This window comes from Canis lupus, chromosome 32, assembly GCF_011100685.1.
Source record: "Canis lupus familiaris isolate Mischka breed German Shepherd chromosome 32, alternate assembly UU_Cfam_GSD_1.0, whole genome shotgun sequence".
Classification (NCBI taxonomy): Eukaryota; Metazoa; Chordata; class Mammalia; order Carnivora; family Canidae; genus Canis; species Canis lupus.
The window spans coordinates 1,650,079-1,669,358 of record NC_049253.1 but is presented as its reverse complement, the minus strand read 5'-3'; the positions used below and the strand labels follow the sequence as shown (position 1 = coordinate 1,669,358).

Genomic DNA, 19,280 nt, shown 5'->3' with positions numbered 1-19,280 from the left:
TGTTTATGCAAAGGTAACCTGGTCAATTAGACTTTCCATGACTATCTTATTTAAAAGTGCAAACTCTCTCACATTATATGCATTTCCCATCCTCTTTCCTTGCATTATTTTTCTGTTAGCACTCAGCACATAACTCTTTTAGTACAAGTTACAATTTGTTATTCATTATATTAATGTCTGCCTTTCCTCATTAAATTAGTCCAGGATCTGGCACAGTACCTGGCTCAGTAAATGTTTGTTGAGTGAATGAACATAGGAAAGAAATTTAATTGGTTAAACAAGACTTTGTTAGTAATACTTGCTTTTAATGAAGTTTAAAGTCCTTTTCGTCAGGAGCATGCATTTGTGATTAATGCAGAAATGTACTTTAGCTCACTAGTATTTGTTTACCAATATATGGTTTCTTCTGAATTTTAATGTATACCAATTTATGTAAAATCTACAGTTTTTTTGAAAAATACCATGATTCTGTGTAAGACAGGCAACAACATAGAGTCTTTGTACATGTATTTGTTTTAATAAACAAAGCAATTTAGTGTTGACAACAAAGTTGGTACTTTTAAAAATACTACCTGAGATCTAATTTACAGTTTTCTCTAGAATATTTACCTTATGAAACCAATGGCCACTGAAATTTTGAAGTAGGTAGCGATTGATGTACATTGGTATTTTAAAAAATTTTAATGAAGAATAATGCTTTTATCTTTATATTTTAGAACATTATTAGTTATAATCCTTTTGTGATTACATATTCAATATTTGTGTTCGTATAATAAAGTAGGAATTTTGTTCAGCCCTTCTTGATTAGCCTTTACTTTTATCTAAACATTTATTTTCTTTCTTGTAGATTTGCTTTGAGGTCACATTGATAAGAAATATGGAGTCACCTTTGATAACTTCACCTATGAAAGAGAGAGTCTTCTTTCTTACTAAAAAAACATAAGGAAAACAATGACCAAAGGAATCATGCCGGATGCGAACTCAACATCTTTTTTATCATCTGTTTTTTAAACCATCACGACAAATGGCTTGTGTTTTAAGGAAAATTATTTCTTCATCAACATTATTTTTAGTAATTTAAAAAAAAAATTTTTTTACCGTAAATATACAACTCTCATAAAATTTAATACATATAAAAATCTTTAAATTCCTGTTTATAATAGCTTCCTTTTTTAGAACTAGGATGTTTACCCCATTTTTGCTTGACAAAGTCGTCAGAAATTTATACCATCAGGAAGGATATGGACTTGGAAACTTATGTTACTGTAATTGACTGCAGTGAATTTAAGTGGACACTTCAAGACATCATCCCTTTTATCATCAGAAATATCACATAAATACATAATTCTTAACTTTGATGTAAACAAATTTTCTTGAAAATGGCATGGGTAAAATTCTTACGGAAACCTAGTGGCAATCTTGGAAAAGTTTATCAACCTGGAAGTATGCTATCCCTAGCCCCTACCAAAGGCTTGTTAAATGAACCAGGACAAAACAGCTGCTTTCTTAATAGTGCTGTACAGGTGAGACCATAATTTCTTGTTAAATTTACAAAAATGCTTTTCAGGAAGTCCTTTGTTTAGTGTTTCTTATATTGTAAGAATAAAGTTATTATTGCCTGGAATGACTTTTTAATATCACTTTTAATGGTATCAAAAATATTTTGACTTGGAATTTTGTTTTTTTAAATTATAAATAGGATTAGATATTTATTTAATACAAATGGGAATGATTTTTGCAACAGAATAATGTATCACTCTGATATAAAAATATCTTTTGACTTAAAATGTTTACTTAGTAAATTAAAATTATGTTTCTAAAGTAATTTTTTTGAATGAGCTCATCTTCCTTTCCTCCCCCCACCCTCTTTTTTTTTTTTTTTTTTTTTAATCCCCATAGAGAGCTTGGGTTGAAATAAGAATGCAGTTTTAATTCTCAGGACTCAAACTCCCTTCAGCCTCCATCCACTATGGCCTTAAATTGATTCTCTGGAATCATAATTTGGACACCACTGTTTTAGTGGAATTGAAGATTAATCCATTTTGCTTCAGTCCTTGTTGAAATTCTTTTAATTAACAAGTATGTACTAACCTGCTTTTCTTCTTTAGATAAATATCCTTTCTTATGTAAGATGTAGTCTTTATTCAGTAGTTCCAGATTTTGTGGGATCCTGTATCTTTCTGACCATTGACTTTATAGTACTAAAGAGGAGGAAGATTTAGAATAGTGGAGTGTTATTCTATTGACCATAGATTATACCTTAAAAGAATTTATTTAAAATAAATCACTTATACATTTTCCACTAGTTTCCCCCCCCTTCTGAAAACAGAGTAGAAAAAGAAATATTGGTTAATTAACTCATATGATAAGTGAACATACCTAGAATGCGTCAGGTGCTCAGACAGCTGACTCGGATTTGTTTTCTCAATTGTTCTCTGTCAGATGTCAAATTTGAAAGTTCTATAAGGCACTCAGGGAAAGAGATCTAATTGGTATTAAGGCAGCATTCTAATAATACACATTGAGACCCTTAAATGGTGGTCACTGTTCTACTCTGGCCAAAAGATCCTACTGGCATTAAGTGCTATGAGAATTGCAAACAAATATTTATTGAATAGCATTGGATTTAGGGAAATACTGTATACCAAAAGACTTAGAATTAAGTGTTTTTGTTTAAATCAGGCTGTGGGAAAGGGCTTTATCACTTTAAATCTTTTTCTATTAACCCTTTTCCAGTTCTTTTTTTACGTTTATATATTTCCCTCTATTTCTGTCTCTTTGGCTCCCCAAATGCTGTGTGTAGGTAGTGAGATGGAAAGAATGTTGTAACAGAAAATTCTGAGTAAAGAAGGACACTTACTTGGTAAGGAAAATGAAGAAGTATTCCAATGATTAAATATATATATATATATATTTAAATGAACATTCCATTGATCTTTACCATGAAGGTTATTTATGTTCTTCTACATAGTTATGATCATTTCTGCTGTTTACCACTCCTTTGTGTAGACTCAGCATTCCATCTGGTATCACTTATTCTCCTTCAAGGACCTCTTTTAACATTTCTTGTACATCAAGTCTGTTGGTGAGTTCTTTAGCTTTTGGGTTTCTGGAAAAAAATCTGTTTCACTTTTGTTTTTGAAAGATATTTTTACTCATTAAAGAAGTCTAAGTTGGTAGTTTTACTTGTTCAGTACTTTTAACGAATCTGGTCCTTTTGTCTTAGCTTGCATTATTTCTAATGAAAAACTGTTGTCATTCTTTGTACTTCTGTGTGTAACGTGTCCTTTTTCTTTGGGTCCTTTTAAGAATTCCCCGTTTCATTACTGTAAAGCAATTTGATATTGATGTGCCTTAACATAGTTTTCTTCATCTTTTTCTGTGTTTGGGTTTATTGAGCATCTTAGAACTGTGGGGTTTATAATTTTAATCAAATTTGGAAAGTCTTTGGCCATTCTTTCTTCAAATTTTTCTGTTTCTTGCCTCCTTTGAGGGACTGCAGTTATATAAAGTTGGTTGCCTGAGGTTGTCCTCCAGCTCACTGATGCTCTCTTAATTTTCACTTTCAGTCTTTTTTTCTTTCCCTCCATTTCATTTTGTATGGTTCCTATTACTGTGTTTTCAACTTCATTAATCTTTTCCTTTGCGATGTCTAATCTGCTATTAATCCCATCCAGTGTATTTTAATTTCAGACATTGTAATTTTAACCTCTAGAAGTTTGATCTGGGTCTTTTAAAAATCTCTTTCAAGTCTATACTTAACATGTTTGGACTCTTCTATGAAATTTTGAACATAAAATACAGTTCTAATGATTGCTCTAATTGTCTAAGTCTGTCATTCTGCAAATTCTGAGTTTTAAATGATTTTTTTCCTAATTTGGGATATATTTTCTTGTTTCTTTTAATGCCTGGTGATTTTTTATTGAATGTTAGATGGTTTTGAGTTTTATCTTACTGGACAGTGGATATTTTTATATTCCTAGAAATATTCTTTAACTTTGTTCTGGGGATAGGGTTGCTTTATTTGAAAACAGTTTGATCACTTTACTTTTAAGCTTTGTTAAACAGTCCCAGAGTTGTGTTTCTTCCAAGATTAATTTGTCTACTCCTGAGTAAGACCCTTCTTTAGCCAGTGCTCTGTGAATTATGAAGCATTTTACATTGGCTCTTAGGAGCAGGCACAGTCCCGCAGGTATGAGCTCTTGGCACTATTTCCTCTAATTTTGGGACCAGCCTCAGGTAGTTTCCTCACAGTATTTGCCTGAATACTCGAGAGGGACCTTTTGGAGAGATGTGATGTTCACTCTTTGTGTAGCTCTCTCCTTAGCAGCACTCCTCCCTGCCAATTCTAGCTGCTTTGACATCCCCGAACTTCCACTTCTCTCTTCAACTCAGGAGATCTGCTGGCCCAGATGTTAAAGTGTCTGCCATAAAAACAAATTTGCAAAGCCAGTCTTCACTAACAAACAACTATTCAAATATAGATTTTCTGTTAGAAAAGGCCTGACTAAAAAAAAAAAAAGGCCTGACTTCATTTTATAAAATGCGGACTATAAATATTATTATGCAATTTGATTGAATAGTTTTAAAAACTGCTGAGAAATAAATTATAGAATATATCTAGTAAGAAATTACTAAAAGTGGACATCATTAAAGTGCACTGTTTTGAATAGTAGCTGCACTAATTTACATTCCCAACAACAGTGCATGAAGGTTCCCTTTAATCTACATCCTTACCAACACTTGTTATTTCTTGTCTTCTTTTTTTATAATAGGCAATCTGGTAGGTGTGAAGTGATATCTTATTGTGGTTTTGATTTGCATTTCCCTCTTGAACATATTTTCATGTGTCTGTTGGCTATCTATCTGTATGTCTTCTTTGGAAAAATGTCTATTCAAGTCCTCTGCCCATTTTTTAAATTAGGTTGTTGGTTGTTGATATTGATATTAAATTCTATAAGTCTTTATATATTTTGGATAACAACCCCTTATTGGTGTATATGAGTTGCAAATATCTTCCCCCATCGAATAGGTTGCCTTTTTGTTTTGTTGATGGTTTCCTTTGCTGTGTAAAAGCTTTTACTTTAATGTAATCCCATTTTTTTTTTTTTAAGCTTTTTTGCCCTTACCTGAAGAGACTGGTCCAAAAAAATATTGCTGTTACTAAGACTGATGTCAGAGAGCATACTCTGTTTCTTTTCTTCTAGGAATTTTATGGTTTTAGGTTTTACATTCAAGTCTCTAATCCATTTTGAAGTTATTTTTGTGTGTCACGTAAATGTGGTTCAGTTTCATTCTTTCACACATAGCTGTCCAGTTTTCCCAACACCATTTATTGAAGAGACTGTATTTTCTCCATTGTATAGTCTTGGCTTCCTTTGTCATACATGAATTGACCATATAAGCATGGGTTTATTTCTGGGCTCTCTATTCTGTTCCATTGACTTATGTATCTGTTTTTCTGACAATACCATACCATTTTGATTACTTTAGCTTTGTAGTGTATTTTGAAATCAGGAGGCATGATGCCTCCAGCCATCTTCTTCTTTCTCAAGATTATTTTGGCTATTCAAGATCTTTTGTGGTGCTATACAAATTTTGGGATTATTTGTTCTGTGAAAAGTGTCATTGCTGTTTTGATAGGCATTGCATTGAATCTGTAGATTACTTTGGGTAGTATGGATATTTTAATACTCTTCCAATCCGTGAATATCTATTTGTGTCATTTTTTATTTCTTGAAACAGTGCTTTACAGCTTTTAGAGTACAGACTTCGTTTTATTGTGCTTCACTTTATTACACTTTGCAGATACTGTATTTTTTTTTTTTTACATTTTAATGGTTTGTGGCAACTCTTTGTCAAACATGTCACTGTTTTTCTAATCGCATTTGCTCACTTTGTGTGGTTTTGTCACATTTTTGTAATTCTTGCAATATTTCAAACTTTGTTATTGGTACTATATTTGTGATGGTGGTCTGTGACTGCTGATCTTGATGTTACTATTGTAATTGTTTTGGGGCACCACAAACTACACCTATATATGATGGCAGACTTAATTGATAAATGTTGTATGTGTTCTAACTGCTTCACTTGACCAGTTGTTCCCCCATCTCTCTCCCTCTCCTTAGGCCTCTCTATTCTCTGAGACATAACAACATTGAAAATAGGCCAGTTAGTAACCCTACAGTGCCCTATAAGTGTTCAAGTGAAAGGAAGAGTTCATGTCCTCTTATTAATTTATGTTTTTTAAAAGATTTTATTTTTTTATTACTGAGAGAGTGTGCATGAGCATGAATGGGGGGAGAGAGAGAGGATAAGAATCTGAAGCAGACTCTGTGCTGAGCACAGAGCCTAACTTGGCCTCTGTGTGGCTTGATCTTACAACCCTGAGACCATGAACTGAGGCAAAATCAAGAGTTGGATACCCAACCAACTCAGCTACCCAGGCACTTCATGTCCTCTCACTTTAAAGCAAAAGCTAGAAATGATTAAGCTTAGTAAGTAAGACATATCAAAAGTCAAGATAGGCTGAAAGGAGGCCTCTTGTGCCAAACAGTTAACCAAGTTGTGAATACAAAGAAAAATATCTTGAAGGAAATTAAAAGTGCTACTCCAGTGAAAACACAAATGATAAGAAAGTGAAACAGCCTTTTGCTGATATGGAAAAAGTATTACTCATCTGGATAGAAGATCAAAACAGCCATAACATTCCCTTAAGTCAAAGCCTAATTCAGAGAAAAACCTGAACTCTCTTCAATTCTATGAATGCTGAGAGAGGTAAGGAATCTGCAGAAGAGAAGTTCAAAGTTAGCAGAGATTGGTTCATGAGATTTAAGGAAAGAAGCCATCTCTGTAACAGAAAGTGCAAGGCAAAGCAGCAAGTGCTGATGTAGAAGCTGCAGCAAGCCATCCAGAAGATCTAGCTAGGATAATTCATGAAGGTGACTAACACTAAGCAATAGATTTTCAGTGTAGACAAAACAGCCTTCGATTGAAAGAAGATACCATCTAGAGCTTTCATAGCTAGAGAGAAGTCAATGCCTGGCTTCAAAGCTTCAAAGGACAGGCTGGCTCTCTTGTTATGAGATAATGTAGGTGGTGACTTTAAATTGAAGCCAATACTTATTTGCCATTTTGAAATTTCTAGAGCCCTTAAAAATTAAGCTAAATCTACTCTGCTCATGCTCTGTAAATGGAACAACAAGGCCTGGATGGCAGCACACTGTTTACAACATGGTTTACTGAATCATCCTGCTGATGAAATTTACTGTTCAGAAAAAAAAAATAAAAAATCCTCTCAAAATATTACTGTTGATTGACAATGTACCTGGTCACCCAAGAGCTCTGATAGAAATGGACAATGCAAGTAATGTTGTTTTTATGCCTGCTAACACAATGTCCATTCTGCAGCTCATAGATCAAGGAGTAATTTTACTTTTAAGTCTTACTATTTAAGAAATTTCATAAAGCTATAGTTTTCATAGGGCTATAGGTTCCATAGGTAGTGATTTCTCTGATGGATCTGGGCAAAGTAAATTGAAAATGTTCTTGAAGAATGTGAATCTAGATGTTACTGAAATATTTAGGTTTCATGGAAAAAGGTCAAAATATCAACATTCATAGGAGTTTGGAAGAAGTTACTTCCAAGGTTCATGGATGACTTTGAGGGGTTTAAGACTTCAGTGGAGGAAGTAACTACAGATATGGTGGAAAAAGTAAGAGAACTAGAATTAGAAATAGAGCCTGAAAATGTGATTGAATTGCTGCAATCTCATGATAAAACTGTAATGGGTAAGAATATCTTATGAATGAGCAAAGAAACTGGTTTCTTGAGATGGAATCTACTTTGTGAAGATGCTGTGTACATTGATGAAATGACAACAAAGGATTTAGAATATTTCAATAAATTTAGTTAATAAAGCAGTTGCAGAGTTTGAGGATTGAGTCCAATTTTGAAAGTTCTGTGAGTAAAATTCTACCAAACATTGCATGCTATATAAAAATAGCTGATGAAAAGAAGAGTGAATCAAATTTCATTATTGTCTTATTTTAAGAAATAAAAAGTCTGAAAAAAAAATAATAAGTCTGAAAGCTAAAAAAAAATAAAAATAAAAAAAAACTCTGAAAGCTCAGATAATGGTTAACATTTTAGCAATTAAATATTTTTAAATTAAGGTATGTACGTTGTGTTTTAGTCATACAGCTCTTGCATGTTTAATGAACAACAATATAGTATAAACATAGCTTATGTATATGCACTGGGAAACTAAAAAGTTTGGCTAATTGCAGTATTAGCTTTAGTATGATGGCCTGGAATTGAACTTGCAATATATCAGAAGTATGCCTGTACAGGTCTTAAACCTCCTTTGTTAAATTTATTCCTAGGTATTTTATTCTTTTTGATGTAATTATAAATAGGATTGTTTTCTTAATTTCTCTTTCTGATGGCCTATTATTAGTATGTAGAAACACAACTAATTTCTTTATGTTAATTTTGTATTCTGTGACTTAATAGTTTTTTTGGTGGAGTCTTTAGGGTTTTCTATATATAGTATCATGTCATCTGCAAATAGTGACAGTTTTACTTCTTTTCAATTTGGATGCCTCATTTCTTTTTCTTGCCTAATTGCTGTGGCTAGGACTTCTTGAATAGCTGTGATGAGAGTGGGTGTTTTTGTCTTGTTCCTGATCTTAGAGGAAAAGCTTTCAGCTTTTTGCTGTTGAGTATGATATTCACTATGGGTTTGTCATATATGACCTTTATTATATTGAGGTATGTTTCTTTTATACTCATTTTGTTGGGAGTTTTTATCATAAATGATGTTGAATTTTTATCAAATGCTGTTTCTGTATAAAGATGATTATATGATTATTCTGGTTTTTAATGTGTAATACATTGATTGATTTATAGATGTTGAACCATCTTTGCATCCCTAGAATAAATCTCACTTGATAATGGCATATGATCCTCTTCATGTACTGTTGAATTTCATTTGCTAATATTTTGTTGAGGACTTCTGTATTTATGTTCATTGGTGATACTGGCCTATTATATTCCCTTTCCCTCTTTTCCCTCCCTCCCTCTCCCCTTTCCCTCTTCCTTCCTTCCTTCCTTCCTTCCTTCCTTCCTTCCTTCCTTCCTTCCTTCCTGTATCTTTGTCTAGTTTTAATACCAGGGTAATATTGGCAATGTTGGTAATATATGAGTTTGGAAGTATTTCTTCCTCTTTAGTTTTTTGGAATAATTTGAAAAGGATAATTACCAACTCTTTCTTTTTGTAAGATTTTAAAAATTTGAGAGAGTGAGAAAGAATGAGTACAGGGGGAGGGGCAGAGGAAGAGGTAGAAGCAGGCTCCCCACTGAGCAGGGTGCCTGACACAGGGCTCAATCCCAGGACCCCAGGATCACAACCTGAGCTGAAGGCAGATGCCCAACCAATTGAGTCACCCAGGCACCCCAACCAACTCTTCTAGTGATTAGTAGAATTCACCATGAAATTATCTGATCCTGGACTTTTGTTTGAGGGAATTTTTAAGTTACTGATTCAATTTCATTACTTGTAATCATTCTGTTCAGATTTCCTATTTCTTTGTGGTTTGGTCTTAGAAGGTTGTGTTTTTTTAGGAATTTATCTGTTCCTTCTAGGTTTTTCAGTTTGTTGGCCTATTATCATCTATAGTAGTCTCTTAACGGTCCTTTGTATTTCTGTGGTGTCAGGTGTAACTTCTCCTGCATTTCTGATTTTGTTTATTTGGGTCTTCTCTTTTTTTGTGATGAGTCTGGTGAGAGGTTTATTGATTTTTATATTTTCAAAGAACCAGCTTTTAATTTCATTGGTCTCTTCTAATTTTCCCTTTTAAGTCTCTCATTTATTTCTACACTGATCTTTATTATTTCCTTCCTTCTACTAACTTTGGGCTTTGCTCTTTTTCTAGAGTCTTTGCATGTAAAGTTAATTTATTTGGACTTTTCTTATTTCTTGAGGTAGAACCTGTATTGCCATGAACTTCTTTCTTAGAACTACTTTTGTTGTATCCCATAGATTTCAAAAAGTTGTGTTTCCATTTTCATTTGTCCTAGGGTTGTTTTTTTTTTACCCCCTTCACATTTCTAAGCACTTCTCCTCAACCCTACCCGAGTCTTTTTATTATTCAAGTGTAAATAATATGCAGTGTTATTTTAGTTTCAGACGTACTATGAGTGACTCAACAGTTCTCTACATTTCTCAGTGCTCATCAAAATAAGTGTACTCTTAATCCCTTTTAACTATTTAATCCATCCCCAAACTCTTCAAGAGTCTCTTGTTTAGTTGGATTCCTTTTTTCCTTGTTTGTTCATTTGTTTCCTAAATTCCATACATAAGTGAAATCATAATGGTATTTATCTTTCTTTGACTTATTTCACTTAGCATTATGCCTTCCAGTTCCTTCCATGTTGTTGCAAATAGCAAGATTTCTTTGTTTACCTATTGGTTGTTTATAATCAACATTTTAAAATGAAGTAGGATAAGGGTTAACTACAATTAGAATAACTTTTGATACAGATTTTTTAAAAATAGGGGTTAAATGATTATACTGAATTATGTATAGAGAAGTCACATAAAATATTTTTTCTGTAGTTTGGATCTAGTGTAACTTAAACATTTTGCTAATCCAGAAAACATTCCAGTTATATTTGAAAGAGTTACTTCATTAGTCTTATAAACATTATGGAGGGTATTCTTTTTTGGCTGAATATTTTAGGATTTTATCTGATGACATGACTACAATTAAGTAGTTATGACATATGGTGTGGTTTTAAATTCTCTAAGTTAAAAGCAAAGTCATAATCTTTAATAACTAATATTTATTGTGTTCTTACTTGTGTTGGTATTTCCTGAACACTATATGTTCTCTGTACTCCAATTCTTAAAACAATGCTAAGAGGTAGGTACTGCTTTTATCTTCATTTTACTGATAAGAAAATTGAGTTTCAGAAAATATTTGCTGAAGTCAGCCCAAGAGGTGGTAATTAGTAAATCCAGAATTAATACCCAGGCAGCCTGCCTTCAGATGTTGTATTATTAAGCCTACTTTCCAAGTTTGTGCTGTCCTGGTCTTCATCTTGACAGATGAATGAATTCCAATGTCGTGTATTTTATGTTATGATCAGAGGTGTGCGCTTTACAAGAAAATTATTAAACATTTTCAAGTGCTTTGCAAAAACACTGAATTATTTGTGATCCTTAAGAAAAAAAAAACTGTCAAAGGGAAATTCTGAAATGGCCTTTAGTTATTGAGGCCGTTTTCAATTATTGAGTAATTGAAAATATAGGATATGTATTAAAATTATTTGTTTTTCTTAATCTTTGTTTCTAGTTGGGGGAAATGAGACGACACAAATGGATTTTCTAAGTTATATTATTTAGGAAATGATGGAAAGGGATCTCTGGGTGGCGCAGTGGTTTGGCGCCTGCCTTTGGCCCAGGGCGCGATCCTGGAGACCGAGGATCGAATCCCACGTCGGGCTCCTGGTGCATGGAGCCTGCTTCTCCCTCTGCCTGTGTCTCTGCCTCTCTCTCTCTCTCTCTCTGTGACTATCATAAATAAATAAAGAAAAAAAATATTAAAAAGGAAATGATGGAAAGATATAGGGAAACTTGGCGATCTGTTCCTTATAGTAGTAATTACAGCAACAAATTGCAGCGGGCGTTCATTGCATGCCAGTTATGTACTGGGCACTCCTCTAAGCACTTTATATATTAATACATGTTATTTAATCCTTATAAGAATGCCATGAGCCAGGCAAAATTATCCCCACTGTATAGTTTTCAAATTTTTTTAGAATGATTTTAAATACTGGACTGATTTATTTAAACTATTACGATGTTATTTGTTTTTGTCTTTCAGCAGCGAATGATGAATGGATAATTGCAGCAAATACATTCATATTATTCCTTAACTGATGCTTTTTACCATACTGTCCCTCTGTTACCACACAGCTGGGCACTTTGTCATTCAATATACAGAGACCACAGGCCTCTGCTCACTTTTTCTGGCTGTTACCTACTGACCCTTATTTGATACACCCTGGCTTTCAACTCCAATTATATTTCCTTCCTAAAGTTCAGTCTGTTCCAAGTATTATAATCACTTCCTCTTTCATGTCACTGCCAAGTCCTCTATTCAGTGTCCCATGTTTCCTCTTCATATAAAATCCTTAGCTGAGGAATTAGTTTTTTCTTATTCCATGTCTGTCAGTTTTTACATGTGAATCAATAGGAATATCTTCTAAATCCATCTTTCATATATTCACTAGATGTATATAGCAGTTTAATAATTGCTGTTAGTTTCAGTAGTTACATATGTCTGATTGTGCACAAGAGATTAAAAGAAGTTATTAGCCCTCTGCAATTTAAAAAATACTCAAATCTATCTTTTATTATAGGGAGAAACACTTTACTGTATTTCCTTTTTCATTGTTTTTTTCTTATAATTTCTTAGGTTTTATGGCAATTGGATATATTTCGAAGAAGCTTGCGGGTTCTAACTGGGCATGTTTGTCAGGGAGATGCCTGCATATTTTGTGCATTAAAGGTAACCTTTTAATAGTACTGGAAAATTACTATTAATTGTTTTGCCAAAAATTTCACTTTACTTGATTGTTTGGTTTGACATATTTGGCCACTTTATTTGAAAATAAAGTTCATTGTCAAGTGACTTAGAGCTTTGAATGTGAATTCTTAAAGTATGATTTATTCAGGTTTATGGGTTTTTTTCCCTCACTTTTATGTAAGGGCAGTTAAAAATATTCTAAATAGTATAGAAACATTAGAAATGTTACATTTTTCATTATTTTGGAGCAATTCTTTTTTTCTTTTAAGATTTTATTATTCATGAGAGACACAGAGAGAAGGAGAGAGAGAGAGAGAGAGAGAGGCAGAGACACAGGCAGAGGGAGAAGCAGGCTCCATGCAGGGAGCCTGATGTGGGACTCAATTCTGGGTCTCCAGGATCACGCCGTGGACTGAAGGTGGCACTAAAACACTGAGCCGCCCGGGGTGCCCTGGAGGAATTCTTTATTCATTTTATGAAATGTTTTTTGAACTATTACTGAATTTTGTGCACTGCTGTAGTTACTGAGTTTACAGCAGTGAACAAGGTGATAAAACCTCTGTTCTCATGGAGCTTATATTCTTGTAGGGGAGGAGAAAATAAGTAAGCAAAATATAAAGTGTGTTAGATGCTAATAATTTAAAGGGGAGGGGGGAAATAAAACAGGGAAAGGGAATAGAATGTTGAATAGCCAGAAAAGCCTCACTGGGAAAGTTTAAACCATTATCTGGAAAAGGTGATGGAGTGATGCATTCTGAGCAAGCAGGGAAATGGTAACTGCAAAGGCCCTGAGGTGAACGTGGTGACATATTCAAGGAAATCTCAGTGGCAGAAGCTTTGTGAGCAAGGCAGAGAGTGATAACAGATGAACTTAGAAGTAAGGTAAGTTGTGGTGATTGTAAAACATATCTGCAGGGGCGTGTGGGTGGCTCAGTTGGTTAAGCATCAGACTCTTGATTTTGGCTCAGGTTATGATCTCAGTGTTGTGACATTGAGAAGGCTCACCTTGGGCTCTGCACTCAGTGAGGATCCTGCTTGAGGTTCTCTCTCTTTCTCCCTCTACCCATCCCCACACTCCTGCAGCTCTAAATAGATAGATAGATAGATAGATAGATAGATAGATAGATAGATACTTTAAAAATAAAACATGACCGCAGATTTTTCTGTACTTTTTTTTTTTTTTTTTAAAGAAAGAGCATGAGCGGGGAGAGGCAGAGAAAAAGAGAGAATCCTAGCCAGACTGTCATGCCAGGGCAGAGCCTGACACAGGGCTTGATCCTCACAAGCCTGAGATCATGACCTGAGTGGAAATCAAGAGTTGGACACCAAACCAACTGAGCCACCTAGGCACCCCTCTTCTGCACTCTTCCTATCAAAAGGTAGAGTCTAGTTCTTTGAATATAGGCTGGCCTTAACAATTCGCTCACCAAATAAACTGACAGAAATGATGCTGCAGACATCTGAGGTTAAGTTAGATTGGAAAAGGTGATAAAATTTCCACCTGGCTGTAAATTAGGGTGTCATTCTTGGGAGTGAGCCACCATGTGGTGAGGAAGCCAGGCTGGCCACAGCTAAAGCAGAAGTCTAAGCAGACAGGCAGCACCAACAACCAGCATCAACTGCTTGATGGACGTGAGCAACAGTCAGATGATTCTAGGTCCCAGCATTCATAATGTCCCAGATAACTCCCAGTGGAGCAGAGTAGAGCTATCCTCACAGAACTTGGTGATTTGTGATCAAAATAAATGTTATTTTTAGTAACTGAGTTTTGCGGTGGTTTGTTATGGTTTGTATGTTATCTGGAATGGGAGTCCTTATTGTATAGATCCTTCAAGACCTATGTGAGAACCTTGGCTTTTTCTCTTGAGTGTTTTAGGAAGTCTCTAGATTGTTTTGAGTGGAAGAGTGATATAATCTGTTTGAACTAGATAGAATGTTTGGACTAGATCTCTTTGGCTACTTGGATGAGAATAAATAGAAGAGAGACAAAGGTAGAAGCAGGGAATCATGTATATATTAGTATCTCATTTATGTCATTGTTTGCCCAAGAATTTAAGATTTTATTAACATGTTACAGAGATAAACATTTCATTCTTTTACATTCTTGAATATTCTTAAATGCATACGTACATACAAGAAAATAAAAACCATTTTCCTGCTTTATTTTGATTTATGTTCCTGTATATAACTCACCAAAGAAGACAATTTTATATTCTCTTTTTTAGAACATGGCAAATAGGGTTATTGTTAGGGAATAAAGAATAAACTTAGATCAAATTACAGTATCACATTTTATTTATGCCACAGTTAACTTTGGATATTTTGTCCATTTGTAAAAACTCATATAGTTAAAATTTCTAGCCTAAATCTTTTCATGGCCTTACACAATCACCTGCCTACCTCCCTACCACTTACCCAAAACACACTCTCTGTCTCACATATTGCTCTTTAGATAGCCTGGCTGACTCATATTGTTATTCCTTTTGTCTAGAATGTTTATCTTCTAGATGTTTTTGTGGCTAACACCTTATTTCCTTTATGCTAATCCTCAAATGTGGACATCAATCAGGCCTTTCCTGACTACCCTAAGTAATAGTTAACCTCCCTCCTACTCTCAGCATCTTTATTTCTATTGTAATACTTTGTCTCTCTTGTATTTTATTTATTTATTTTTCTCCATTGTGTTTATCATATTCTGACATTCTATATAATTACTTACTTGCCTTCTCCTTATTACAACTAGAATGTATGCCCCATAAGGGCAGGGTTTTTGTTTTCTAGTGAAGATACCTCACATATACTAAGTCAAAAAACAGATGACAGGGGATCCCTGGGTGGCTCAGCAGTTTAGTGCCTGCCTTTGGCTCAGGGCGTGATCCTGGAGTCCCGGGATTGACGGCATCGGGTTCCCTGCGTGGAGCCTGCTTCTCCCTCTGCCTCTGCCTCTGCCTCTGCCTCTGCCTCTCTCTCTCTCTCTCTCTCTGTCTCTCATGAATAAATAAATAAAAATCTTAAAAAAAAAAAACCAGAAAACAGATGACAAATGAATGATACTCAGGTGTAGGACTAATATCTTAAACATTACCTTGAAAAGTTAATTACATAAATAAGAAATGACATCTGAAAATACTTATTTTTTCATATTTGTAATCATAGCTGAAAAATTATAGTTCTAGATATCTAATATCATTTGTCATCTTTATTCTTAAATTTTTAATTTACAAATTAGATTTTCTTGCAATAGTGGAACAGTTTTTTGAAATATTTTCCTAGCCTGCCATATATTGATCTGGAAAAAAAATGTTTTTGAGATGACATACCCCTTGAGCTAATTAATTAAGAATTTAATATGGCCAGTCCTTATATGGTTGGTTGTCACCGAAAATCTTCTTTTTCCCCTAAGATGAATGTCATAAAACTGGAAATTATTAGAAAGTTTTTCTTGCTTAAAGTCTAAGGAAAGTGGAAAACCAGATTAACATCTATAATCACATGTTCCTGAATGTTTTCACTGTTTCCTAGGCTTAGGTTAGAAATAATGTTCTAAGTGAGGAAAACTGATGATTTGAAAAAAAACTATTTTAAAAATCAAAAGTAATCTTTTTTCTCACTTCATGCAAATTGTAGTGTCAGTTTTTGAAAGCAAACTTGATTAGCAGGAAATTGTCATTCCATTGAAGTTATACAATTTTTGTTTATATAATCAGAGTTTGTAATTTTCTGAGGTTTATTTAGGGAGAAACAAAAAATTCTAAAAGTTCGTTTAAGCTACTTTTTTTTTTAAAGACTAGTGAGTTCCTACTAATTTTTATGCTATTATATATTTATTTTTGGTTAACATAACTTTAATTCCTATACATACTTTTAGATTTACAGCAACTTATCTCAGAATTCATTAAACAACTTGGATCAGGGGCACCTGGATGGCTTAGTGGGTTTGGCATCTGCCTTAGTTTCAGGTCATGACCCCAGGGTTCTGGGCTTGAGACCCGCATCAGGCTCTCTGCTCAGCAAGGCATCTGCTTTCTCTGCCTCTGCCTCTCTCCTCCACTTGTGCTCTCTCTTGTGCATGCTCTCTCTTACATACATACATAAAATCTTTTTAAAAAAACAACTTGAGTCAGAATAGCTGGGAACAGTTTAAAAATTGCCCTCACTTCAGCATACTCAATCAGAATCTCTGAGGATAGGAACTGAAAACTCACTTAATTCTGTGCACACTAACATTTGATTTTGAGGCTGGGGCATGCATTTCTATACATTACTGATATAAATAATATTTATATGGAATTTTAGAGCAAAAGACTATTAGTTTCTGGGTTTAGTGTTACGAGTTTCACTGTGTTATAATGAAATTACTGAACTGTTCTTTTAGTTGTTGGCTTTAAACTTACTGATGTACTTGTTGATCCCCAGACAATATTTGCACAGTTTCAACACAGTCGAGAAAAAGCACTTCCCTCAGATAACATAAGGCACGCTCTAGCGGAAAGCTTCAAAGATGAGCAGCGATTTCAGCTGGGTCTTATGGATGATGCTGCAGAATGCTTTGTAAGTATTTCAGATAATCCTTAAATCAGGATACTAGTTCCTTTTCCTTAGATGATATGAATTATGAGACAAATGGAGCATAAATTTCTAACAGTGGGAAAGAATCATAACTGCTCAATGGATCCATGTCTTACCTGCCCTTCAAAGTTCAGTTTAAGACCATCTGTGTCTCATGACTTTTGATTTTGGTTATTTGTGCTACTGTCATTTTTATTGGGTATTAGACTCCTGGAATATTTTAAAATTTATTTATTGGAACAGACATTTATTAAATATAAATTATGTCACTTAAGTCCGTGTTCTGCCTTCATAGGGTTTATGTGCAATGTATTCTGAGCAGTAGCATTTCTCATGACATGCAATGATTCTCTTTGGAAGAGAAGAGGATCTTGGTGGGCAGCTATCAGGGGCAGCAGTTCTGATATACATCTCATTCTGGGTGGAGAATCACTGACTGGGGTTGATGTTCCAAGACTTTGTGTTACCACCATATTGATAAGGACAGCATTCCTTTGAATAGTAACTAAACCTCATATACCTTCTACAGTATATGTGTTGATTATTAAATGTGTCAGTGTTATCAATGTTACCTATATTTAAAGAGGTAGTCATTTCTTTTCCTTAGTCTTGTATCTGTTTAGCTAATTCCATAAATTCTTTCATCAGAAAACCTCTTGAGTTTTTCCTTGACACATTATTTCCATGAAACCACTTCTTACTAGTTCAGACCCCTACTCTCAGCAGGGAGTACTCGTATCCTTTCAGCCTATCCCCTTAGAGTGTTTTTTTAATGATCAACAGGTTAATAAAATTTTCTTCAGATTAATCTTTGCCCTTCAGATATTCCTGTGATTCAAATCTGGACTCTCGGGGATCCCTGGGTGGCGCAGTGGTTTGGCGCCTGCCTTTGGCCCAGGGCGCGATCCTGGAGACCCGGGATCGAATCCCACATCGGGCTCCCGGTGCATGGAGCCTGCTTCTCCTTCTGCCTCTCTCTCTCTCTCTCTCTCTCTCTCTCTGACTATCATAAATAAATAAAAATTTAAAAACTTAAAAAAAAAAAAAATCTGGACTCTCTTCTGACATTTAAGGCCATTTACAGTTAACTCCAGTTTACCTCTTCGTTTTCTCCTGGAATTTTCCCTCCTAATGACATGGTTATATTCCTCAAACACATTTTAAATTCACTGGATTTGTGTAGAATTTCTTATGTATAGAATTCATTTGGTGTTGCCCCTCATCAGGCTCCCCACTCAATGGGGTGTCTGCTTGTCTCCCTTTCCCCTCTGCCCTTACCCCATTTATTATTTAAAAAAATAAAAAATTCGTTTTTCATTTATATGTTATTATCAATTTTTAAAGATTTATTTATTTGAGAGAGAGAGACAGCACGAGTTGGGGGAGGGATTGAGGTAGAGGGAGAGAGAGAATCCCAAGCATAATCCCCAAAAAGACCCCGATGCAGGGCTTGGTCCCAGGACCCTGAGATTGCTCCCTGAGTCGAAACCAAGAGTTGGCCACTTTACCAACTGAGGCACTCAGGTGCCCCTGTTGTTATCATTTTTCTAATAAGCATCTTTATTGTCTCCTTGGACAGATGGAAAGCTTTTTGACTAGTGTACTGCTTAGCATACTTTCCATGTTGATTAAAATGTGTCAAAAACAGCACACATTGTCATATGCTTTCATATTTCTCATGTTCCTAATTGATTCGTTACTTAAAATATATTTTGTACAATACCAAACTTTGTAGTTTAGTTTCACTTAAATGAAGTGTACTAATACATGATATGATAATTTATAGAATATCTAGAAATTTCAGTTTAAATAATGGAATGGTTTTAAATTTCCTGGGGCAAAGGAGGGGAAAGTTAGCTAATTAAAGAATCCATTAGATAAGCTTTGCTAAAAAGAAGGATTATTTGCTAAAGAAATAACTACTCCTTATTGATCTGTATTACAAATTTGAAATTTCATATGAAATTTGTTTGCAGAGCAGATTCCTTGCATTAGGATATTAGTGTAGATATGTAAACCTTTATTGCTGCTATTTTAATGTGAGTTTTATAGACTATAAAAATGTTCCAAGTAGGATTTTTGAAAGATTAACTGCTTTTCCTCAATGTGAGAATGCT

The 19,280-nt window shown here is 34.5% G+C and overlaps 1 protein-coding gene across 2 annotated transcripts in view; it reads left to right on the top strand.

The window, feature by feature from the left end:
• USP53 (ubiquitin specific peptidase 53) overlaps window positions 1-19,280 on the top strand; it is a 65,077-nt gene that overhangs the window by 14,721 nt on the left and 31,076 nt on the right. For both annotated transcript variants that reach the window (XM_038581756.1, XM_038581757.1), the window contains exons 2-4: window positions 848-1,523; window positions 12,484-12,576; window positions 17,011-17,145. In XM_038581756.1, coding sequence (XP_038437684.1) covers window positions 1,380-1,523; window positions 12,484-12,576; window positions 17,011-17,145 — 372 coding nt within the window. In that variant the 5' untranslated portion in view covers window positions 848-1,379. The remainder of the gene's footprint in view (window positions 1-847; window positions 1,524-12,483; window positions 12,577-17,010; window positions 17,146-19,280) is intronic.